At 40.9% G+C, this 25,976-nt stretch overlaps 2 protein-coding genes across 3 annotated transcripts; one reads left to right on the top strand and one right to left on the bottom strand.

Moving 5' to 3' along the window:
* The first annotated feature begins 316 nt into the window (after positions 1 to 316).
* si:ch211-39i2.2 (uncharacterized protein LOC449866 homolog) lies at positions 317 to 2,058 on the top strand. The gene is made up of 2 exons (XM_037779927.1): positions 317 to 599; positions 1,270 to 2,058. The coding sequence occupies exons 1-2, from the start codon at positions 413 to 415 to the stop codon at positions 1,713 to 1,715; spliced, it is 633 nt and encodes a 210-aa protein (XP_037635855.1). The 5' UTR covers positions 317 to 412; the 3' UTR covers positions 1,716 to 2,058.
* A 3,199-nt stretch (positions 2,059 to 5,257) lies between these two features.
* Positions 5,258 to 23,388, bottom strand: brd8 (bromodomain containing 8). 2 transcript variants are annotated; one of them, XM_037780493.1, is made up of 19 exons: positions 23,248 to 23,388; positions 21,658 to 21,754; positions 20,152 to 20,221; positions 19,984 to 20,033; positions 19,727 to 19,849; positions 19,564 to 19,644; positions 19,340 to 19,404; positions 18,112 to 18,287; positions 17,430 to 17,621; positions 17,212 to 17,305; positions 16,784 to 16,920; positions 14,291 to 14,729; positions 13,115 to 13,152; positions 12,828 to 13,027; positions 12,337 to 12,429; positions 10,357 to 10,425; positions 9,816 to 10,101; positions 7,028 to 7,072; positions 5,258 to 5,678 (listed from the first exon to the last, which is right to left on the bottom strand). In XM_037780493.1, exons 1-19 carry the CDS (start codon positions 23,264 to 23,266, stop codon positions 5,619 to 5,621), a joined length of 2,334 nt encoding a protein of 777 aa, XP_037636421.1. In that variant the 5' UTR covers positions 23,267 to 23,388; the 3' UTR covers positions 5,258 to 5,618. The 2 variants fall into 2 exon arrangements, with proteins under 2 accessions (XP_037636421.1, XP_037636422.1); XM_037780494.1 differs by lacking the exon at positions 7,028 to 7,072.
* Positions 23,389 to 25,976: the final 2,588 nt, after the last annotated feature.

Here is a 25,976-nt window from a genome sequence, read left to right as displayed (position 1 = left end):
TTAGTTAGTTAGTATGTTAGTTAGTTAGTTAGTTAGTTAGTTAGTTAGTTAGTTAGCTGGAGAATAAAAACTACTTTTGATAGTTAGGTGGGTAAAATGTTTATCCTAAGAAAATGTAGTCCAAGTATAAAAGTGATTGTGGTCTGTTAACCCTCCACAGGTCTCTGCTGTGTCTCTGCCGTGCAATGTCCGGACATGTTGCATGAGCCACCTCACGTCAGATCGGGAACCTTCTCGACTGACGGCTCGGCTCCTCCCATCAGCTCAGCTGATGCAACCGGCGTGTCCTCCGGTATAAAGCTCCTCGCTCTCCGCTCCGCAGCAGCTCAACTCAACACAGTCACAACTACATGGAGAAAACACAGACGAACCGATCGGAGGAGAAACCGGAGCTTCACAAACAGGAATCAGGATGGTGTATACGGCGGCTCTGCTCTGCGGACACGGAGAGTCCGTCCAGTCGGAGGAACACAGCGTTGTAGAGATGATAGGGAGGTATTTCCTCCAGCTCACCACACCGGGAACACCGGGAACACCGGGCAGCTCAGGCCGGCGGGGGAGCGTCGAGAGCTGCGACGAGAGAGACAACAACTCGCCTGGTGAGTTGGCTTAAAAAAAATAAAAAGTAGATAGTAAGTAATTAGTAGTAAGTAGTAAATAGGAACTATAACTATTTAATTTTGCGGAAGAACAAATCAATTAGCAGATTTCCCTGGTGGTGATGTGTCAGATGTAATAGATGCAGGTGTTGGATCAGCTGATGACAGCTGAGCTGTTCACACTGCTCCTCCTCCCAGATGCTGATACAAAGCTTTTATTCTGATGACTCCTGTATTTTAGTCCAGTATTGCCAGACCTTTATATCACATGATAAAAGTGAAATGATTACTTATTATTTTATTTTACTATATTATTTCAAGATGTTTATGGTCATGCCGGTTATACAAGTACAATTGTGTGAAATGCTTTTTGCTGGGAAGCTCCATTAAATTACAATTATAAAAGGAAATACTTTGTACCATGCATATTAAGAACATATACAGTATAAGAGATATGATTTGAGGTATTGTACTTGTTTATTGCACTTTTTGTGTGAGAAAGTGTTGTATGAATTATCTATTTAAAAGTCTGATGGCCTTACTTATGATTCACTGGAATGGCATTTGACTGTCAGTAGCTGTCAAACGGCCAATTGAATATCAGCATAATTCAACTTGCTTGTGACCTGATGCCACATATTCTAACCACACTCCTGCTCTCTTTCTCCAGTTGCCAACATGGACCCTGGTTTGGAGCATGAAGAGCGTCTCCTGCAGCAGGGTGTGACCCGGCAGATAGAGCGCTGTCTGACAGAGGCTAAAGCTTCCACCCTCCACTGCCAGATGTTGCTGCTGCCTCGCCAGATGACCGCCAGGGTCGGCCAGGACGTGGCGCGCTCCTCTGCTGATGAGCCCTGCGGGCTCCGGGGCGCCTCCATCGCAGTCTACGTTGAGGGCAAAGACGGCCTGAAGTCTGTGGGGAGCATCCTCGTCGACCCAAGTGTCACCCCAACATTTGAACTGTCTGTGATCTTCAAGGCGGACAAGGAGGACGGCTGGCCGCCGCTCAAGCACATCTTTGATACCAACAAAGTGTTGAAGCTGAAACCAGAGTACAGGCTGGTGAAGAGGAAGCTCTACTCCTCAGCCAGCCCTGTCATTCATGATTTCATTTAGGGGGCAAGTTAAGAATGAAAACCCCGTTTCACTGTTTACCTCTTTTTTTGTGTGAATGTTATTCTCAATTTTTGAGAAGAAAATGCGGGAGTTTGGCTGTGTTATATTTGAGCTCTTAAGGAAGTGGATTGTTCTTTGTTCATGTATGAATGTCTAACCTAGAGCAGGAGGTCAAACTGCTTGTTCTAAATGGATACAGTATTTTTGCACAGACTGGTTGAATGTTAAAACGTGTACACTGAAAACATAAAAACTTGCTTCCAGGACTGGGCTGGTCTCACTCCTGAAGTGTTTTGTACTTCTGTTATTTATGCAATTGTTAAATAAATTTTTCACACTACAATTTCTTGGTCCTGTGCTTGCTTTTAAGTATACTTGTGCTTACTGTAAAACTTTTTCCCAGCACACTGGCCATCGGGGAGTTCAGGAAAAATCCTGAACGGCCGATCCATTCCAGGCCGAAGTGGTCGTGGTTTTTATTTTTAGTTTCCATCTGCAGCCTGCAAAACCCACTTCAAGTTATGCCCCCTTCTTTCTTAAAGGTGTATGACCCTCTTAGGACAGTATGGTTTTCATATGTTTCATATTGTGGCCTTCATCCTGCGATTAAAGGACCAGTGTGTAACAATTGAGGGGATCTATTGGCAGAAATGGAATATAATAAGTATGTTTTCTTTAGTGTATAATCACCTGATAAGAATCGTTGTGGTTTTGTAATCTTAGAATGAGCCGTTTATATCTACATAGGGAGATGTACATGTAGATCTACACATGTTGCATCGCCGATAACTCGCTGCCGTCACCACCGCTCTCTCTCTCTCTTGCTTCACCACTCACTTTCCGCGTTCACATATCCTCTAAGCACTCTACTCTTACAATAACTGGCTCTGGAGAGGGCCATTCGTGTTTTCATGTCGGCCACCGTACAGAAACAATCCTACATGCTTAGCACACAGGAGAACCTGCAACCTCACCGCTAGATACTGCCAGATCCTACACACTGTTCCTGTAAAGAAAAAAAATTGCAAATAGATTATCAAGATTACATTGATACATTTTAGAATTATTTTTTACCACTACGCAGTGGTTGTAATTATTCATCAAATCATTATTTTTATAATAATTTACTCTATTTATGTGCAATAGCCAAGCACCCTACTGGACTATATAAACACATTAATGAGCTGGAAACTGTCAAACAACCCCTGAAGGGGTTTATTTTACAACAATGACTGGCTCTCTATACATTATCCTTTTTATTACACGGCTACTAACTTGGCTGGTGAAGTCATTAATTTATTTTTTATTTTGGCAGGTCTGTCCTCCTTACGTATTCAGAACATCAGCTGCCAACAATTATGTGGCCGATACTTTGACTTGTTTACGCAACTTGTTTACGAGCAAGGTTTAGTGTGTCAGATCATTTAAGACACTGAATGCAGATGGTGGCAGCAGATTTCCGAGGAAGCTAATGAAGGAAGTCATGTTGCAAGTGTACCAAGTGAAATTGTCTTCTGAGATGAATGATAATATAGTGATCGAGACACCGAACTAGAATCTACAGCAAATACACAACTCTGATAGGATTTCGGTTTAGATCAAATAATCTTTTTATTTAACAAATGTACAACAGAACATGATACATGTATCGGCTACCCAAACACAAAACTTAACATGATCCATCTCACAGATACAAAACTTGTTTTTGTACTCTCGTCTAACACACATTACACACACGTTTCCTATGCTGTCTACATAGCACACTCTGGCTACATCCTAAGTGACAAGCAGGGATGCATCAATACTATTTCAGCAACAACAAACTCCACGTCCTACATTTCAGCCCATTAACACACTCAATGAAACACCTGCATTTTACATCACAGCCAACTAGTTTACAAAGAAATTTATTGTTTCGTTTTTAGATGGTTATTCTGATTCTCTACCTTCAAAAGACAGCTGTTGGTTTCCATTCACAGCATAAAAAAGAGCTGCAACATCTACTGGAGGTTAAGTTAGTTCAACATGTGAACAACTTGTTTACTTGCTGTTTGTTGTCAAAGTTCCAAGACGGAACTGTTTTACTTGGTAGGTTGGTAAAACTCTGTTGGTGCATTCAAGGACACTACAACATCTGAGATTTTAAAGTCTGCCGGCAAATGGCAATCTTTTACATGCAAAAAAAATTCCATGATAGCTAGCTTGCATTCTGAACTTTGAAAACATACGTTGTCAATTTTCAGATGCATGGGTGTACTAATGCAAAGACATTGAAACTTGCAACGGCAGTACCACGCACAATTGATATTAAAGAGGACCTATTATGCTTCCGTGATTTTTCCCTTTCCTTTAGTGTGTTATATAGTTTTTTGTGTATATAAAAGGTCTACAAAGTTACAAAGCTCAAAGTCCACACCAAAGGGAGTTACTCTCCCCCGCAGAAACACTGCTCCTGAAGTTTGGCAAGCCCTCAAACAAAGCTAGTTAGAGCGGAGCTGGAGCGGAGTCCGAAGAGTTTGGTTCAGTTGACCAATCACAACAGAGGACTCCGGCCCAAGTAGGAAAAGTTAAGTTTGGTTTGTCCGTTCTGGGCTACTGTAGAAACATGCCGGAGCAAAACGGTGGACTCTGTGAAGAGGACCTGCTCCCTAAGTACAGTAGATATAAACGGCTGATTTTAAGCTAACGAAAACACAACAATACTTATTATCAAGTGATTATACACTAAAGAAAACATACTTATTAATATTATATTAAATTTCTGCCAATAGTTCCCTCTAAATGTTACACATTGGTCCTTTAAAGCATGTAAACGTGTTCTAGTAAAAACCCAAGATACAAGTATGCACTTGGAAATGAGCATAATAGGTCCTCTTTAATAAAAGGCAAAACATTTTTTACTGTGACTGATTCCATATCTCAAGCATGTTTAATTTATATCTGCAAGTTATGAGGCTGATTTATAAAGATGAATTACATTGTCTCCTGAATTACATGGAAGCTCAGGCCTGCATGAGGGTCGGTAGTGAAACTTGAAACGTGCTTTGGAAAAAGGTCAGCAGAAATGTAAAGTAATTTGCAGTTAATGGGCCAAAACAAGCAAAACCACTGGTACATGCATTGGCCAACTGATCCCTTACTAAACAAAGCAGACATACACCACCAGTTTAGTGACATCATCAGATTTTCTCAATTAAGAAACTAGTTCCATTAATGAAAAAGGCTGAAAAGACTGTAAAGATTTGTGATACATTTGAATTGGATGTCACTGTAACGGTTTAGCAATGTGGTCACAGACCAACAAGCACAACTAGTAGTAGTTTTGAATTTGTGGAACTGTACATTATGATTTGTGGTTGTTGTTGCTGTCTAGTGTCCGGCCACAGTTTGGTGCAGGGCACTCAAATGAACAGATCAGTTAGTCGGTCATCTAGTATTAATGCATCCATGATTCAACATGATCAAACCTGGCGAGTAGAGTTCATTCTGCCCGTCATCATTTGATCCCAAACAAACTTTTGCTGGTGAAAATGTTCATTTTTTCTCTCTCAAAGTTCTTCGCTTTTCCATCTCAGCAGAGGGAAATGGTGAACTACTACCTTTGCTGGTGAAATGATACTTGGGGGGAAAGTGGAGTGAAATCCCGCGGCGTTGCACATGAACCAATCATATGAACTGGAGAAGAAGAAGAAGCTCTGTGCAGCTCTCTCAGACACACTGACAGACATCCACACATACCCTCGTCCAAGCCAAAGTATAAGTGTGTACTAACACATACACCGGCAAACAGAGACTGCACAGTCCTCTTCAGAAAACAACCAAAGTGACCAGTAAAGTATTCAGCTCCACATCCTCTGAGTGACTCTTTGTCTCTCTAAGTGTCTCCTTCTCTGAAATCTCAGTCTATTTCTTCATTTTGAGGTCAGCCTCCATGGCGCTGCGGCGACCCCTGGTGCCTCCGTCCTGCAGCAGAGAGACAGACGAGGAGAAACGGGGAAAAAGAAAGAGAGAGAGAGGGAGCCAGAAAACAAAGTTCACATAACGATGTAACGGAAAGGTCAAAGGTCAGTTGGACAGAGTGACGCGAGGCCCTGCGGCGGGCATCATCGCGCGTCTGAGCTCCGCACAAAAAAAACAACACAGCACAGTCCACCTCGGAAGGCTTCCTCCCCAAATGAAGAACGGAAAGAAACAATGATGATTAAAAAAAAAGGAAGATTTCAAATGAAAAGAAGGAGAAAAGAAATTAGAAAACATGCAGACACACGGACAATCGCACGGAAACAGAAAAACACAAGGCACCGTCATTAACCGAAGGTCGACGGAAGCCTGGATGATGAAAGGTTACTGGAGCCTGCGTGTGTGTGTGTGTGTGTGTGGTGAGGATATTGTGTCAAAACAAACTTAAAGTTTATGAGGGTGACACGGATGGTGTGTTCAGAGATGTGTGTGTGTGTGTGTGTGAAACTGTCAGAGAGAGGAAGAGTGATAGACAAAGAGGTCTTTTAATTTGCATCTATACCATACACTATACAGCTGAGTACGGCTGGGTTTTATTCTTCAGTACTACCGAGTATTTGATATTAAAGTTTAGTGCCTTAAATGGTTGGAGCGACACGTCTTTCATCTTGCATCACAGCTGTTGTAAAACCTGACCAACTAGATAACTACTTTCCACGAAGAGGAAATACAAAGAAGTCTGACACGTCTCAGGTCAAAGAGGTTGCATCATGTTTGACTGAAAGGAAATAAAAAAAAAAAAGCCAAACACAAATCCCATCTTTTGTTTAAAGGCCATGAAAACCTGTTTTCTCAGCTGCTCACTATGAGGGATGGGGCCCTACAAAGTTATTTCAAATAAAAGTTTCCTGTATTTGTGTATATTTTTGTCTGAGCTCTTCCAACTGGTTCGAGGTGACGGTGGCTCAGTTCGAAAAGGTGATGTCACGTACTTCTGTGCACCAATCAGGATTAAGCTTAAAATTAAGTCAAAGAAATTCAGTTAAAATGACCTGAAAAGGAACTGTTGAATTGTTACTGAATATTTGCAGTTGCATTATTATTGACGAACACCAATAATAGTGGTGAGTTTTTAATGGCTCTAATAATGACTTAAACCCTTCACTAGTTTTATTTCTAGAGCTGTTCTGCTCCCTTTAATGCCACTAAACCAGAACTGAATCAGAGGGGAAGAAAAGAGATGAGAGGTAGAGACAGATGTGTACAGTGTGTTGGTATATTGCGTTGAGACAAGCGTGTGCGGAGCGTGGCCCGGTTCTGGTGAAATCTGAGGGGAGAACCTGAATACTTACAAAGAGAGAGAGAAGGAAAGCAGGAGAGGCCATTGGGACACTGTCCTGTAGGAGGACAAACATCGGAGTGAGGAAGAGAGAGAAAACACACACATGTGCGTGAGAAAGCAAGTTTCACACAAGTCTGCGTCAAACACGGAAGCACGCCGAGGGACCGGCGTCCATTCGACCGCTGCACGGCACGTACACAGATACGCATGTATTCACACAACGTCAATAAGACAGACACGCACGCACACAGACCACTCATATGCAGATAGTGAGATTACAGACAGATACACAGATATAGATAAACACACCGGAGACAATCACGTACATGAGCAGGCGAGCACACTCCCATACACACAAACATGTCTTTAAAGCACCATAAAACAGCTCCAATCATGGCCCCCTATGAAAAATATCATGACTTCAGTCCACTACAGATGTTGTTTTTTAAATTTTGTTCAGCTAAGTTAAGTTCTAAAAAGGGTGTGACCGTCTCATTTCAACTCCAGCTTGCTATAGAGAAATAAATTAGACAAAAAAAAGATTAAAACATTTAATACATTTGTGGAAAATGTTCAAACTTCCCAAGAAAATGTTAAAAAAATTCCCAGATATTCTCCGTCTGGAACTGACATTTCTAAATTCCATGATACTTAAAAAATGCCATGACCAACAGGACCTCTGTTAGACACACACTCAAGACTCTTCAGAGAAACTAATACACTCACTCAGCAGATATAAACATTCATGACAGACAATAGCAGACAGACAGACAGTTGAGTCAGTGACGGGCAGAAGCAGACAGACAGAAGTTAGTGAGGAGAGGTGCAGCCAGCATGCAGGACATGAATCAGCAGGGAAGTCGACACCAGGAATTATTCCACTGAAGCACATCGTAGCGAGCCGAGAGGAGACGGACAACCGCACACCGAGTCCATCAGATGTCTCGAGTGTCCCGCGTACTCAGCAATGTGTGCGTGTCTGACTTGTATGATGCTGACGTGAATGCAAATATATATTACATGTTATCAGTTGTAGGTGTCGAGCTTTTGAGAGACTGGCTCTGCTAAGTCACACTTGCATTACGCTGAGAGACAGCAGGCTACACGTTAACAAATTACTGGAGCATGTTTCTGTTATACATATAGTAAGCTCGTAGAATCGACCAAAATTAAAGCCAAAATAAAGAGTTTGGTTCTAAAAAGTTCCATAGAGGTTCTTTTAATTCAAGTAGCATGGATTGAACAGACGTGATGTACTAAGGTATATTGTTCAGTGTGATGTCATGTCGAGTAAAATGTCAAATACTTTGCAGAAGAGGGAAAAACTGTTGCTCCTATAGTCGGAAGCAGTTTAAGTTAGATTTATTCACATTGGCAATTTGTCTCATATTGACGGAAGGAAACAACACAGTTTATCAGTGGTGATCAATAGCGTGTAAGGATCTAAGTATACAATCTGTATGTGAGAAATAGTGTTTAGACACAGACCAGACAATCCAAAAGGCCCAGCATTTGTAATATGATGGTGCTCATAATCCATTCAAATAGTTCCAAGGACATAAATGTTGGTTATCACGTTGAATCCAGACATGTAGAGCATTAGTCAGCTATCCACTGGTAAAGATAAGAGAACAACACTGACTGTATGGTCAATTCAACAAATGTGCGACTTGAGTCCTCAACTCTGGCAAGACGTTTCTCTATTAACAGGGACTGTGTAACATTAACATATGAATTCATTCCTTTCCACAAACCATAACTGACCTGGTTAAGAAATAGTGACATTCTGCTAAGTAACAGGAATGACGGTACTGGACAGTGTTCTCCAGTGAATCTGACGATACGATACGTATCATGATACGGGGGGTTACGATTCAATATATTGCGATTTTTTAAATCTAATTTTGGGAAAACTGTCATAGTATAAAGAACACGAAATCTGGGTAAAAAAAGTTTACTTTTTTTATGAAATGAGAACAGTTAGATCTGCATTTGCATGAATCACAGTCTCTGTAACATCCAACATCACAGCTCTACTTTGAGAGGGCACATACACTGAGAGGGTATATCTCTTTGGAAATGAAATAAAGTATTGACTTTGCATGTAAACTATCAATTAAAATACAGTATAACAAAACATAATGTCGCGATATTCGTTTTTCTGTTATACCCCTATTTCATACTGTATGTATCTTCATAAATATTTTACATGACGTCTGCCAATAGTAGGACAATAGACGGTCATCAACTTCTAAAGCTGAACAATAATAAATGTTAAAAAAACTTGATACCACCTCACTATTTCTATATAAAACCTTCATGACTGTATAAACGGGCGTTATGTCAACCGTCTACTGTCCGTCTCTGAGACATGTCACCACCTGTAAATAATCACATTAATTAAAGCCCTGCACACCCACACAGGTGTTTTCAGTTCCTCTGATTAGACCTCTTCTCTGGTTTTAGTTGGGTGGAGCTGCTGTATGCAGGGAGTGTTCTGAGATCACTCCATATACCATACAAAGTGTTAAATCCTGGGAAAAGGTTTATTCTCACAAAGTAAACGCCTTAGTGAGTGGACGATAAGGCCTTCAAAGACTGACTCCATGATTTTGATACAGTATCTCCCCTCGTATCCCAAAATTTCTTCCTGGCTCACTGTTGATATTTTGACACTCACAGTAGAGTTTTGAACATTAACAGTGAAATTTGGGGATTCTGAGGTTTATAGAGCGCTTCATCAAAATCAGACTTGTTTGACACTCTTTAAGGGAATCCTAATCTGACCTCCGACCCACCTTCTCAGCCGGCTCTCCTGGCTTACGGTTCCCCTCCCTGCCGCGGAGGCTCTTGGCGGAGATGGCGCTCTCCGATGTCTGCATGATGAGCTGGGTGGCCAGGAACTGCTGCACGTGCTCCAGGACGTCGCGCTGCATCTCCAGCGCCATGTGGTACACGTCGTGGTCCGACGAGTTGTACATGACGGCGTTCTGAAACATCAGCATGATGTCGCGCTGGAACTCGGCCGTCGTGCGGATCACGCCGGACTCGATGTTCTTCTTAATGGCCGACAAGTCCATGGGTCTGGAGGAGGGAGGGCGGTGGGAGCAGCAGGGGAGAGGGAGATGTGTTTAGGAAACTACCAACAATCAGCATTATTTACTGTTACTGTTATTACACGTTTAACTAAAGTTCATTACTATTTACCGCAAAGGTGAATTTTGGTCCGGCACTAAATGCACTTCAGATTCTGTCAGAATATATTGTTCATGTAATAACTGTGTGCATGTGAGATGTAAGTTGACTACAGTGGGTGAGTGCACGTGTGTGTGTTCTTACCTGTGTACGATGCTGTGGTAACCAGGCGCGATGTCATCTGAAACAGGCTGCAGGAAGACACTGGCATACCTGAGAGAAACATGAATTCATCAAACTGTAAAACAGTGGTTCTCAACCAGGGGTCCGGGGACCCCCAGGGGTCCTTGAGGGAGTTCCAGTGGGTCCCCAGAAAAATTGTGAAGTTTATTTTCACAATTTAATTCACTACAGAAGTGAGCCCAATGCCAGTAAGAGTCATAAAAGTGACAACTCTGATTATAGGTTTCACTTCCTCCACGGTCAACTGTAGTTTACAACTGTAGAGTTCTGATCTTAATCATATCTAACAACCAAAATCTTTTCAGATGGAGGTCCCTGAAGCGAAATCTTGTCAAATGGGGATCTGTGATATAATGTGTACCAAATTTAGGTGTCCTTGACACGAAAAAGGTTGAGAACCACTGCTGTAAAACATCCGTTTCCATCTAACTGCCAGGGGGAGATGCTTTTTCTGCTATGCTTTTTTTCCAGATCAGACTTTTCTCATAAAATCTGCATACATTTTATTTCTCAAAATAAGTTGAGAAGAAAAAGTGAAAACTACCATCAAATTTTTGCAACAGTGGGCAAGAATCTTTCAAACTAATGCTATTTCGCTCCAAAACCCACTATTTTAAGTTGGCCAAAAGGCACGAAAAGCAACAAAATGCTGATTAAACAACCAGTAGACTACAGAGTTTAGTGCAGATCTGGGCTAATTAGAGTGTCCCGCTCATTTATGTGCTTGTTTCACAAATCTTTGGCTGCTATATTAGCTCAAACATATTCTTGTCTCCTCTTCTGTTCGTGCTTACGGGGAAGACAATCAATAAACATCTGAAAATATACAGAAAATGTGTTTATGGTACCAGGGCTGTAACTACCATAGAGGACACTTGGTATTGTTTCTGGGATTGTGGGAGTTTTAACGACTTTAGGAGAAGTTTACATTCTACAATTATCAATTACTCATAGTGGGATTTTACACTAAACTTGTGTGCAAAACTTAACCGTTTTTAGGTAAAAATATATAATTCAATAAATTAAAAAAACAGATTGATTTAGTGCCATCATGTTGGCAGATAACATTTATAGAAAACACAACTAATCGGCTAAATTAATAAATGCGGTTGTTGAGGTTGCACTGAAGGCATAGCACTCATCATCTCTGTATTTTTTAAATCCTGGGTACGGCACTGTATATTATTATTCTAATGTACTGCAGCATGAATCGATATAATATGATCAATATCCATTAAAGGGGAACTACGCCCATTTTCAAAATTCATACATGTTATTCCTATGGTCTAAGACAGTCCAATTAAATATTAGTAAACATGAACAACTCTCTCACAAATCCAAAAACTAGAGTGTTAAAACTCAAACTTGTGATGTCATAGGGTATAAAGTGTGGAACCGCTCCACAGACAATGAATAGGGAGAGATGTTATAGATGACACTGAGAGCACCCAGAGGAATGATCTGAGTATATGGGAACATTTTCTGTTTCACAACTGACAACACTACCATAGAATGAAGCTCATTTGGGTATAAAAAAAAAAACATTCTGTGGGTCCACAAAATCGGCCTCCCATTCATTGTCTATGGAGCAGCTCCAGACTTTATACCCGATGACATCACATGTTTGAGACTTACTTCTCTGGTATGTGGCTTTGTGAGAGTGAGAATAGCTCATGTTCACACATATTGATTGATCTTTCCATGGAAATAACATGTTGGAATTCTTCCTTTAGGTTGTGTTCCTCTTTAATACTGATCATCCTCTGTTAGACAAGAAGTCCCCTGCTATTTGATGACATGCAACAGCTCATTACAATCAGGACGGTGTGTTAAAAAACTGATGCGCTAAAAACTTTCCGGGATTGACCGCGAGGTATTGCTAACGTATTTTGGCCTACAAAGACTTTGATTGTTGAGATGAGGAATTCCAAGAAGCTCCACCTGTGGTTGGCTGCGGCTCTCCACACCAGCATGATGGCTTTCTTCCAGATCTTCTGGGCCTGCACCGCCTCCTGGTCCTCACCACATGTAGATCTGATGCAGAGAGAGAGAGAGGAAGTGAAGACAGAGATGGGATGAAGAGAGGATTGTGAAGTGCGCAGTGAATAGAAACAAGAAGTAGAAGAGAGATGACCAGTGACAAAAGCACACACTGTTACAATTTTGATGTCAGCAGACAAAGACTGCTTAGCTCAGAGAAATGGAACCCTTAATCTGATTCAAAGGTCATGACATGAATACTCATGATGACAAATGCCAGCTAAGCTTTATCTAGTTTTAAAGCAGCATTTCTGCTAAAATGCTTGGTTGCGGTAAATCAGGGGTTACTTTAGGACATGGCCCTGGATTACCCAATAGATACAAATGGTTATTACACAATGACTACATCATCACAGTCCGTTCTGCAACCATGAACACACGTGGACACCTACAGCTGGGAAGAAGAGGCCGGGCTGCTGGCCAGTGAATCGGCTGTGTAGCGTTGGGAGGGCGGGCCGTAGCCGTCTTCACTCTCGCTGGCCGCCCGCTCTACCTCCGACAGATAGGGCCCCTCCCCCTCCCCGCACTCCTCCTTCAGCTCCATCCCTTCTTCTGGGTCGACCTCACTGCCTGCCTCCTCCTCCTTCACCTCCTGGAGTCAAGAACACACACATGTTGAGTCAAATGACTGTGTTTTAAAGGATGTGCATGTGTGTAAAAGTGTGCATTAGTGTTTTACCTTGGTCTCTTTCCCGGACACGGAGCTGTCCTCAGAGTCTGTGGGTCAGAAATGAGAAGCGGGATTAGAAAAACATGAACATAGGGGTGGGAAAAAAAATCGATTCACACATGTATCGTGATTTTTTTTTCAAGATTCTGAAATAGATTTTTTTAATGCCAGAATCGATATTTGCTTCATTTGAGTCCATGCGGAGGAAGAAGGAAGTTACCACTTTTATTCTTGTAGTCTGAGTAACGTGACGTCATATCAGTTCTATATCTGTCAAAAACCAATGCCAGCGAGCCGAAACGAGAAAGAAGCAAACAGTAGAGGGTCTGCGTGGATACGACCTGAACTCTCACATGTTAAATCCAAAGTGATAAACACTACACATCCAGTAAAGTATAGAAACACTTTGGGTTTCACACATTGCAGGAAAAGCAGAGCTAGACATCACAGCTAAAGCTGCATGATAACTCTGTTATAGACAGGAAACGTTATCGTATTGCGGTAACGTACGGGCAAGCCAGCTGTCAACGCCACAACTGTAACGCACCCATATACTGACATTTATGTTAAATGCATTCAAACGGCCCCGATGGAGTTGAACATATAAAGAGAACGGAGCTGACAGGAGAGCTAGCGACGGACTTTGCAAAGTTAGAGGAAGTATACACATGTGACACGTATGTCTGGTTTTCAAAATAAGGTGTTAACAAAGGGAAATACATAAATGAAAATAAGATTGATTGGATTATATTCACCAGAAGTATAAAACATTACATGTCCCTTATAAATTAAAAAGAAAATACCACTAATTTGTGAGGGTAATGTCTTTATTCTTTGATTTTTTTGGGTTACTGGAAAAATTAAAATAAATAATGCCTGACAATGACTGATATATTTGACTTCAAGACATCTCTGACTACATACATGCTGAAAATCAAACATTTTTACTTTATCAATTTAGATATTTTCCAAAGTAAAAGTCCCTAGAAGTGTATGATTCAACTTTTTCCTATGGTCGAGTGTTAAAAAAGTTAACAAAAATCTCAATCATAATAAAACGAATCGCAATACATATCGAATTGGCACCCAAGTATCGTGATAGTATTGAATTGAGAGATAGGTGTCCCAGCCCTGATAAACATATAAGCATGTTTTCTGTGTGTGTGTATGTCAGACAGCACCCACCTATGCAGGGCGGATTGGGCTCCGGCTGGCTCCAATCCTCTCCTTCACTCTTCACCGTCGCCTCAGTGGCCACCTTCCCCGCCGCCCTCTCCTCCGTAACCTCGCTTCCTGTTGCGCACTCGTCAGAGGTGACAGAAGAGGTGACATCACTTCCTGTTACCTCAGGTACCTCGCAGATTCCCTTAAGTTGTTGTTCTCTTTTAATTTCGGGTTGATTTGGGGTCTCTACGCCGGCAGGAATCAGGGTCGATATTGTGGCCACATCCTGAGGTTCCTGTGTGGCATCGGAGTCTGGGACGGTGGGTGCCGGGTCTGACGCCTTCAGCTCCTGGGTCTCCCAGGGGCCAGGGAGGGTGTGTCCTTCTGAGACGGCCTCTTCGCACAGAGAGAGAGCTGCTTCCACTGCTGCTGCATCCAAGGCCTCCACGGAGTCATCGACCTGGGAAGGAAGAGGGGAGGACAGAAAAATAGACTGAGCTAGTACATAGCCAATATGATCTCAAAGGGATAGTTTGGGTGTTTTGAAGTGGGGTTGTATGAGGTACAACAGCTTCAGTTCCCTGTCGGAGGGGGCTGTCTGACGGCAAGGTAAACAGGCGAAAATATTCTAAATAAAATATTCTAAATATTGTGAGACTTTCTTTTAGGTGGCGGCCCTGTTTTACGTTTTGCTGCCGGCCTCGTTCACAGCAGTACATTGCTTTGCTGGGGACGTGCCGACCGTCATCTACTGTAGGTGATACACTGACTACGGATAAGTACCTCATACAACCCCACTTCAAAACACACAAACTATCCCTTTAACAATGATGCAGGAATTGTTGTTTATGTTACATAATTCTGTCCCTATAGTTTTTTCTGCACTGTGAATTTGTCACAACAGATGAAACATTTGATTTTCTGCGCACACATAAAGTATATGATAAGACATCTGAAATATTGATTGAATAAATTTCACAATTCCCTAGAGCATGTAAACAAGGAATAAAACACTCCAAAGGTCACACATAGGGAGTGACCATTAAACAAATAAAGCTCTAGGTGCATGCTTAGGCCCGTAGCTTGTGGCGGTACTGAGTCAGAAGACTGAAAAACAGTTCCCATCCACATAATAATATAAAATAAAATGCCTTCTTAATAATAATAATGAACAAATGCCTCTTCAATAATGAACAATTAAGGAAACTGAAATATTGGTTTGTGTTTTTCCTTTTACCCTCCTTTAAAGTTTTCCCAAATAAAATACACTAAAAGAAATGGGTATAAAGGGTTTCATTGAAAATCAACAAATGAATAGAATACAAAAATACAGCCTACAGGCGTTAGGCTATTGTAAGGCAAGCCAGCTGTTGCACAAATAGCACCTAATCGTCCCAGTGCAGGTAACCCAATTGGTTGGCACTTAACTTATTTCCCCAACTAGGAGAGTCAACACTCTCAACAAACAAAACACAAAGATCACAGAATCCCAAAAGGGCCCAAAACAGACCAGAGTTTCTGATAAAACTGATAACACATGTTGCATTGAGTGAAGGAGAGATCAGAATGACACTGGGTGTGCAGTTTCCCTCCTCTTTTAAGCCCTACAGAAAGGGCGTCGTTACACCCCGATTGGCCAAGAGGGGAATGCACCAAGCTGCTCTCAACTATCATTTAAGAGCCAGTCCCCACACCCTGCAACAGGTGAACTGAATAACCCTCTAATCACTCAGCAACTCAACCAAAAAAACACCAGGGAAAAGGGAAACAACAGCAAGCACCAGAGAATTGGCAGCTGCCACAAGCTTATTTCTCATTCATCCTGCCAATCACTCCTCTCACGCATGCTGACTCATAATTTCCTTGCCGTCATTGTTTGGGGCTGTCAATCAAGATATCAGCTGTTTTCATCAGCTGGTCACATACATCCAATAGCACTGTGACACACCTACATGGATAACCTATCATCTTGCTGCGGTCTCTTTTTAAATAAGAATCTCTCTCTCTGCCTTCAGTACGTTCATGCCGCTGTTACACGCACGCCTCCACCTCCCCACCACCGCAAAGCTTCATCAGCCTCCTCAGCCTACCAGTCTCAGAGGACTCCTCATCACCACCACCAGTGTCTGGACTCCACGGGGGGGGATTTATCTTGCTGCTGCTCAGGACAGATGCCCTTCGATTACAAATCTCCCTGTAGAGTCTAAGCGCCAAAGACTTTCTGTCAAGACTTTATCATACATCATCTGTCATAAAAATATCTTTTCTTCATTCACTGGTCTCTCCTGATTGAAATGAGTGTTGCTGTGATGAACTGCAGCAAATTTCTCTTCGGTGTCCAGTAAAGGAACACATTAAAAGGCTTAAATGTGTTTTACTCCTTCACGTAATACATTACTCCTCTACATACTGGTGCAGTAATGTGTTTTTTCATCTTTAACCAGTTACACACTTCAGTCATGGTGACTGAGACAAACTGATGTGGAGCCTTTAACAAATAAACACAGTATGTACCTTCTCCTCTATGATGGCAATGATGTCTCCTACTGTCTCCAGGTCCAATTCGTCTCCCATGTAAGACACAGCTACAAGGTCCTCTTCTACCAACCCCGTTTCCTCAACAAGCTCTGCCTTTACTGCAGCTTCTCCCTCTGCGAACACAAACACACACACAGAGGAGTAAATAAGAACACAAAAACTTGCCAGGTTGTAAGTGATTATTAGTATCATTATCCTCTGTACACCATGAACAGTGCAGGCCAACATCCTTTATCTTTTATTTATGTCTATGTCACAGAAGCATGAGGCGATGAAAGTAACTTGTGCACTGAGCTACAAAAGACAGACCCCTTCCTGTGAGTCAGGTAAGGCGCTCGCAGTAGGAAACAGTGAGTGTGTGTAGTCGTGTGCAATGCGCCAACAGATATGCAAAGTATATTTACCTATGATGACCTCATGGCCAGGTGGTAAGGCAGTGGCTGCGGTGGCGGTCTGTACTCCGTTAGTGAGGCTTCCAGTAGAGTCTCCCTCCCCAACCTGACATCAATGAATACAAGAATAAAACAACAGTGAGGTTTTTTTTATCCAGACTGCTTTTAGACCCACTGTGGGAAATGGTATTCTTGTAGTTTTGGATGTTGTGATCTAAGCTGGCTCTCACCAGGCGGGGGCTGGCCGAGATGAGGTTGCCTTTTTTCAGCAGTTCTGATAGGAGAGGTGAGGGCGGCGGCGTGGCCTTCTGGGTCAGGAGCCTCTTTTGTGGTGAGTCATCTACTAGAGCGGCCAGGCCTCCATCTTTGGGCCCTGGGCCTGGAGCATCCGTCGCTGGTAGAAACACTCCGACCCCCTGGGCCTGGCAGAGGCAGCACAGAATCAGAGAGAGCGGTTGGCACAGTGAGCTGCAATATCTCAACCATTTCCCTCCAGAAAGAGCTGGGATTGCCAAAAACACCATAATGTGAGATTATATTTTTCCGTTGACTCATGATGAGACAAAAAAAACAAACTGGTGGCACAGAAAGGCACATTTGCGGAGTCCAAAGTGCTCATTTACATCTCAAGATATTACTGTAAACAGACACATCAAGGACTTTAATTTGACCAGACATCTTTGTGTTGAATTACAGTGAATGTGACAGCCCCCAAATCTATCACAGTGAAGCCTGAATTGTACCTATACCACAGTAAGAGAGAGTAGAGAAGGTACTGGAAATGTCTTTGCTAGATAAAGAAAACCATATTTAACATTGTTTTCTCTCAGTATTGGCGGTATTCATGTGGTATCTCATCGCTGCTAAATGAGTATATAAGGTAAACACCGTTCTATATGAGCATGTTCTTACAACTGAGTGGGTGGAGGTGGGGGCGGTGTCATCAGAGGCAACACTTCCTGTATCCATCGGTGGCGTGGGGACCGAAGAGTCAGCCTGAGATTCAACGGTGGGGGGGCTAGCACCCAGAGGAGACCGTACAGTTACACTGGGGAGACGCTTAGGTGTGTTTTTCATCGCCTGACGAGCTGCAATGGAGAGCGGGAATAAATCAACCAGTTTTTTAAGTGAACTTTGTTCAAGGAAACAGAAAAAAAATGGCAGCACAGAAATCAGGAGTGAGGCATCATGTGATAGCAGTGTCATTCAAACCCAAGCACATCAGAGAAATAATCCCTTGTCTTAAAAAAATATTCCAAGAAGAGGGCAGGGAAAAGTACTTGCAGATTTGTTGTATTTAGACTGGGAAAGCACTCACTGGAATATAAATTTAAAAGGTCTTATTGATAAAAACATTTTGTAGACGAATATGTAAAAAAAAAATACATTCACAGTGCCTTTAGAAAGGTAAATAAAAGTATGGCTTTTCCTGAAAAAAAATATTATGATTGTGAATTAATCATTTAAAAAACTTTGGCGGGTCTAAAATGAATGTTTTGTTTGTCTCTGTGGGTCGATATCTGACGTTTGGTTCCCACATCTAACAAGGCCTGTGAGCCAATAGTATAATGACGATGGTATCACGTAATATCTCTGGGTCGTGGAAAAAACGGGTAAATAGCTGAGATTGACGGTAAGTGCCTGGCAACGACTTGTTGTGAAGTAAATGCAATCGAATGGGAGAGGGAGAATGCGACATCTTGTGACTGAATGTTATTAATGTATCAACTATCAATAGCATCTTAAACATACCATTTCAGAACTGTTATATATAGAATGTTAATCATTAAGATTGTGAGCAATGTGACTGAAATTTCAGTGTTGTCATAAAACCATACAACACTACAAATACTATGAAGTTTATGAAATGTTTATCTTTGTAAGTAGCAGATATTGTAAAGCTCTCATACCTTGAAAAACAGATGTATTTGGCAAGGACATGTTGACATATATCTAGTGAAATGTATTATATTTTGATGCAACTTCAAAATCAATGTGGAGAATGACACAATGGCAACACCAGTCATAGACGTAAGTAATAAGGTAACAACAAATACCAACACGATCCAAGATATTCACATTTCCTGCTGAAAAATGACAGTTCACCAGAGGGCCTTCACAGTGTGCAGACTGAACCCACCTTGGTACGCTGTTTCTGTGGCTTTCCTCTTCTGTTCTGCTTCCTCTTCCGCCTGCTTCTTCTTTCTAAGGTTGGAAAAATCACACAGTTTAACAATTCACAAGATCGTATATGGGGGAATAATGGCAAAAAGGAAAGAGGTAGGATTGCGGCTGAAAGGATACATGTTTGAATTACAGAACCAGCTGTTCAGTATCAAACAGAAGAACTGATAAGAGCCTTACAGTGCGATCTCTGCCCACAGCTCCTTCAGCTGGGTGTCCATGTGACCCGTCTGTATCAGATCCACCTCTTTCTTCAACTTCCTGTCAGGACACAAAAGCATAGGAGGGTTATTGGTCACGTCTCACACTCCTCAAATGTCTTTTAAGTGAAGTGTGTATGTACCTGTACTGCTCTTGTGAGTCTCGCAGTAGTTTTTTCAGCTCCTCTATCCTCTCAGTGGTTAGCCTACGGACGATGACATCTTCAATGGTTTCGACCACCTCGCCCTTCTCACCACGCTTACGCCTGCAGCACAGGAGGGCATAAACACTTTAAGTCAACTCACTAAATATTTTACCCAAGATAACAAACAAAAGTCATGACACGTTGTTATAATTCTGCACATAGGTGTGTGTCTATGTCTGTATTATAATACTGACTTAGGTGCTTCTGTGGCCTCCAGCAGCTCGGAGTATTGTGAGGCGCAGTGCTGAGAAACAGAGAGAAAATGTGTTATCCTGAGGCAAATTTTGGTCACGGCTTGAGTAGAGCTCAGCAGTTATCTGCTCAAAAGACAGGTGGAGAAAAATGTTTAGTAGGTTTGTCACCTTCTGTGAGAACCAGTCAGGTGGACGGCCAGGCTCTGAGAAAGGCTTGATGGCTCTACTTACAGACACCCTGGAAGACAGAGAGATATTCCTCAGAATAAACACACATGTTGAGAGAACAATCTGAACGTAAATGCATGTGGTAACTGAAGAGATGCTTTCAAATTGGAAATAAATGAAGGCAAGTGAAAGTGAAGACAAGGGTAAAAGGTCACAATCATGTGAGCATTGGCACAGTTCACTGAAAACATAAAATGCTGGGCAGTATTATGCCACAACAGCTGTCAAACGGATTCTTATTTAAATAAATGTTTGAAAGGGATCAGCTGATGCATTGTTTAAAAAAATACCCAGCTTGATATTGGTTTTCTCTTACAAACGTTATTGATTTTCAAAGTCATGTACCACCACAGAGTGAGATCCTACTGTACCTGTCACCATTCAGACCATATAAGTTACCCAAGTCTGACCTCTAGTGGTGAGAATTGAGAGTAACAAATTTAACAGGACACATACTACTGTAGTATATTTACCCCATGTCCTAAAGGATGGATATAACCAGATAGTGTATGTAGGTCTGGATGATAATTCAATATAATAATTTATTGTCTTTCAATGGAATCATAACGAGATTAAATCATATATCAAGATCTCATGATACACAATTACATAGTCTAAATTGATAATAACAAGCACATACTAACTCAAATTTCTCAAATTCTGCTCATGGGAATACCCCAGTGTAGTTACATCAAACTATTGTCTTAATCTGATTATTCTGTGTTTGTGTGCATGCATGTAAACGGTCAGTGTATAGCTGAGAATATTTATTCATCTTTTTCTCTAAAATTTCACTGAAACTGTTCTGTTCATCTTGCGCTAAAGTTCTCAAATAAGAAAATGTGATTATTTCGTATAGACAATTTATTTATTAAATTACCAGAAAACATGCTATATCGCGATATATATCGTTATCAAGATATGAAATTACCTATATCGGGATATAAGATTTTGGGCATATTGCCCAGCCCTAAATCTATGTGAGCTAATATGCTCATTTTTAAAGAGGAAATCTTTCAGTTTTGTACTCTTACATGAAGTAACTCTAAGTGTGTATTGACAGCTTGATGCTCTTTTTCTGTTATTGTAGATAGATCACTGTTGTGTTTAGAGGTCCAAGATACTGATTTGTTTGCAGTAAATACAGTAGTTTGTGTAGACAGCATCTTTTATATTCTTTAATTTTAGATACCCTACCTTTTTTTATATATAATGGAGATAGTAGACTTGGATTCTGGGGTGATTATCCCATTTAAATGTATGTAAAGTTTACAAAAAAACTCTCTTATATTTCTTCTCCTTACTATACTGCTGCTCTAGCTGCCCAACACGTGGATTTTCTAACAGACAGACAGAAATCTCCCTGTTTTCGGATGTACTGTGGTTACCCCCTTTGTGACGGACAAAAACAGTTGAGTAAATTGTTGAGCGGGGTTTTCTTCTTACCAGTTTTGGTCACCACTCCTCATAACAGAGGAGGCCAGGCACAGTTTCTCCCTGACTGACCAGGGCTCTGTTGGCCCCACATTCAGTATCTTGTGTTCTGTGGAAACAAAGTACAGTGAAATCATAACTGCTCCAGGTATTCTTGGCAGGCTTGTTACTAGCTAACTGAAATGCTTGATTTCAGGGTACAAACAATGGGCAATGTAAGTACACACACGACAACGACAAACCTCAATCCCAGAACAAGTACATTTGGCCCATTTTGCTAAACCACTGAGAAGTCACTGGATCCCCCATCTGATCGGATTTTTGCTTTTTGAGGTTTTATAACAGCAAGTATATGAAACCCATGACAAAAAAATAGTCATATATGCTGTCATTGCTTTTCACATCTATCAATAAACTGTTCATACGTAAAATGTTTCAAAAGTCGCTTAAAGGGTAATTTAATTGCTGTCTTGTAATTGCTTTTCCCCATGTTGTCCATGTATCTGTTTTTATGTTTTTTTATTTTTTCCCACTAACGGTGTTGTTTGAAGAAGTCTTTACAGATATTTAAATCAATATTCTCCTCATCAACACTAACCATACACTTCCATGCAACACACACACACACACACACACACACTTGTCTTTTTTGATATATTTACTGTATTGTTATTACATTACTCTTGTCCTAATTGTTTTGTTATCACTATTATGTAGTCATATTATTTATTTATATCAATCTTGTCTCTAGGTGGAGGCTTCAGATAAGCCCAGTGTTTGCCTCTTCCTGCACTGTATATTATTCATTTATATGTTTTGTTATGTTGTATAGTCTTAAATCGTGCAAAACAAATAAACAAAAACTGGATCCCCCATCTGATCGGATTTTTGCTTTTCGAGGTTTTATAACAGCAAGTATATGAAACCCATGACAAAAAAACAGTCCTATATGCTGTCATTGTGTTTCTTATGGAGGGAATTACAGTGAAATTAAAGTATTCCCTTGTTGTTGATGGGGACCCCCTGGAACCCTCTCAAGGACCCCTGGGGGGTCCCCTGACCGCACTTTGAGAACCCCTGCTCTAAATGACGGTCTTGTCCTCATATAACCCACATAAACCACACAGTCTGTGATGTATTAATGATAGTAAAACATAAACAGTCTGACCCACAGCCGCCTGGAAACTGACTTTAAGGTTATTGTTTATCACAGTTAGCCACCTAGCTCCTGTTAGCTAGGCTGTTGACACTAATCTGCTAGCTTGTGTCGTTTTTACAGGATGCTTCGTCTCTTTCTTACAACTAGTGGAGCAACACATTCATCTAATTAAACAGAGTTAATAACCACGGCTCTGCAGACAGTCATAAACACGTGTTGTTTGTTAACGTGTCTCAGTATCGTTAGCTTCTCGGTGCTGATGACGGGGGACACATTCATGAGACACACACACGGCTACACGGTGTAACGGTTAATATCAAACAACAACGCTGCTGGGAGCGACAGGACTCAATGAACCGCAATGTTTGGAGGTTGTTTACTGATAGTCTTTGCTAGTAAATCAAGAAGAAAATCGAGAGAAAGAGCTGGGATATATTACTCACTGCCGATACCGCTCGCCATTTCTTTTGTGTTAAGGCCGTGAGCACGACTTCCGCCGGACAGGTTTCAGTGTAACACATAATACGTTACTGCCAACCATCCATGGGACTAATGCTTCTATTGAGACACCCACTGGATGTGATGAAGGCAGTTTAGCAAGCTGACAGTGTTTTATCCATCATTCTCTTTTAAAACATCATCTTTTTATCCATCACCCTATTAAACACCATGCTTTTAGCCATCATTCTTTTACTACTGCCTATCTACCTATTTATATTTATTTTACTTTATTTTATCTTTTGAATCTTGCCTTAATTTGATTTGCACCCTGCACTGACAGCCAGCCACCCCCTATCCCCCTCTCAAGCGAACACACTGTACACAATCACATGAGATTGATCTTGCCAAGTTATGTTGGCTTTTTTAAAGTTTTCTTTATTTCTTTATTTCTTTCTTTATTTCTTTTTTGTTTTTTTATTTATTTTTTCTCTCCATTTTGTTTTATCCATATTTCATTTTATTTTATTTTGTTATGAGGAAAAGAAAGAAAAAAAAAGAATATATATATATACAGTATATATATATACTGTTTATATATATATACATATATATATATATATATATATATATACATATGGCACTCAATTCCATAATTATATTTGGAAAGTTTTTTATACATAAAAATAGATTCCTGAAATCAAGAACAAAATTCTATGTTTTTCATAAGGAGCTGTGTCTTTACTTTTCATCTCTGAAACATATGAAGAAAAAGAATGAAGCTATGAAGCAATGTTAGTTGAAGACCTTAACCTTACAGAGAACCCTTATAGCGCTATTAGCATTATTTCCACATTCCCTTACTTTTTTTGTTTTGTTTTGTTGTTGTTTTTCTCTCTCTCTTCATCCACACTCTTATGCACTGTATGCCAATTTTCAGGCTTGTCTGTTCCCTTGTAGTTGTGGACTGTTCTGTACGATGCCATAATTTAATGTACATTTCTCAATAAAAAAAATAAATAAAATAAGACAACCCTTTGCAGATGTCATGAAAGCAGTTTAGCAAGTTGACAGTGTTCTGATAGTTGTTTGCAGGATCACAGCTTAGATAAATCTGTGTGTCGTCTGTGTATAAATGGAAACAGACATTATAGCCGGGTTTCCACCAAGAAGTTCCTAGTAATTTTAGTCCCAGACCCAGCACTGCCACTGCACCCCGGAGCTAGACAGAAAATTTGCTGATATGAGCAAACTGTGTCTAACATGTGCAACGGTTTTCCGTTGCCGCTGTTACACAGGTTAAACCAGGCTTTAGACTCAGGGGCCACCAGCCCGATGAGTCGGTTCTCGTTTCTGCTACTTTGGATCAAAACGTACACGGACCAGAGTTTGGTGAATCTGCACTTCATTGATCTTCCTCAACAACCGGATGTGTCTCTCAGTAAACTGAAATTGATTTGTGAGTTCATTTTTCAGTGAGGATTAAATACAGTTTCAGAGCAACTGAATTCAATTTCATTATGAAAAAACACAACTTATAAATCCAATTTAAAATGTTGCTATTCAGTCTCAGTTTTCAATGCAATTATTCAAGTTAAACCTGCAGTAGGCAGAATATTTTTGGCATCATTGGACAACAATTCCATAATAACCTTTCAGCATATTGTTATTCAAGATATCTGAGAGAAAACTAGACTTCTGCACCTCCTCATGGCTCTGTTTTCAGGCTTTAGAAAATCTAGCCTGCGATGGGATACTTTGGCCAATCACAGGTCATTTCAGAGAGAGAGCGTTCCTATTGGCTGTTCGGTCAAAACTAGGCAGCGCTGATCAAATATGAATTAATATTCTGTTACTGTAATGCCTGTTTCTCTCCTCGAATGTTTTCAGAAACATCTTGTCGTGTACTGTTTAGCTGTAAAATGAGAAAGTTTGCTCCGGCTGGTGGGCGGTGCTTGGTATTTCCTCAACTGATCTCAACATGGCTGCCGGGTCACAAACTTTCTCATTTTACACTAGTTTTAGTAAAATAGACTAGTATGAATTAATATCCTGTTACTGTAATGTCTTTTTCTCGCATAAAATGTTTTCAGAAACATCTTGTAGTGTACTTCTTAGCTGTAAAATGAGAACGTTTGTGATCCGGCAGCCATGTTGAGAACAGTTGAAGAAATACCAAGCACCGCCCACCAGCCGGCGCACACCTTCTCATTTTACAGCTAAACAGTACACTACAAGATGTTTATGAGAACATTTTATACGAGAAAGAGGTATTACAGTAACAGAATATTGATTCATATTTGATCAGCGCTGACTAGTTTCACCGTTTGATCAGAGTTTGTGAGTGATTGACAGCTGCTCAGAGACGTTAGGCTCCAGCTCAGCTCTGATTGGTTGTTTTCCTTCGGTCTGTGAAATCTTGCAGATGCCATTAGGAGCACCGGAGGACACAAAGGCAAATTATTTTTTTTTCAGATTACCTGTCTGATGCACAACTGTCAGGATATAGTGATTTTATAAAAATAACCTTTTTGAATAATATTTGCTCCAATTCTACCCACTGCTGCTTTAACTCACAGTTTAAAATAAAACTACATTTATTATGTAAAATATAAGAAAGAGAACTTCAATTTGGGACAATTTTTGTCAAGTCAGGGACAGTTGGAAGTAGAAACGTTAGTGTGAGAGTGTTAATTTGGAGCTCTGATGGGAGCATGTTAAGCCTTGCTGTGAA

The sequence above is a fragment of the Sebastes umbrosus genome, chromosome 9, assembly GCF_015220745.1.
Source record: "Sebastes umbrosus isolate fSebUmb1 chromosome 9, fSebUmb1.pri, whole genome shotgun sequence".
NCBI lineage: Eukaryota > Metazoa > Chordata > Actinopteri > Perciformes > Sebastidae > Sebastes > Sebastes umbrosus.
Note: the sequence above shows the minus strand (reverse complement) of the source record. Positions and strands in the feature narration are given on the sequence as shown.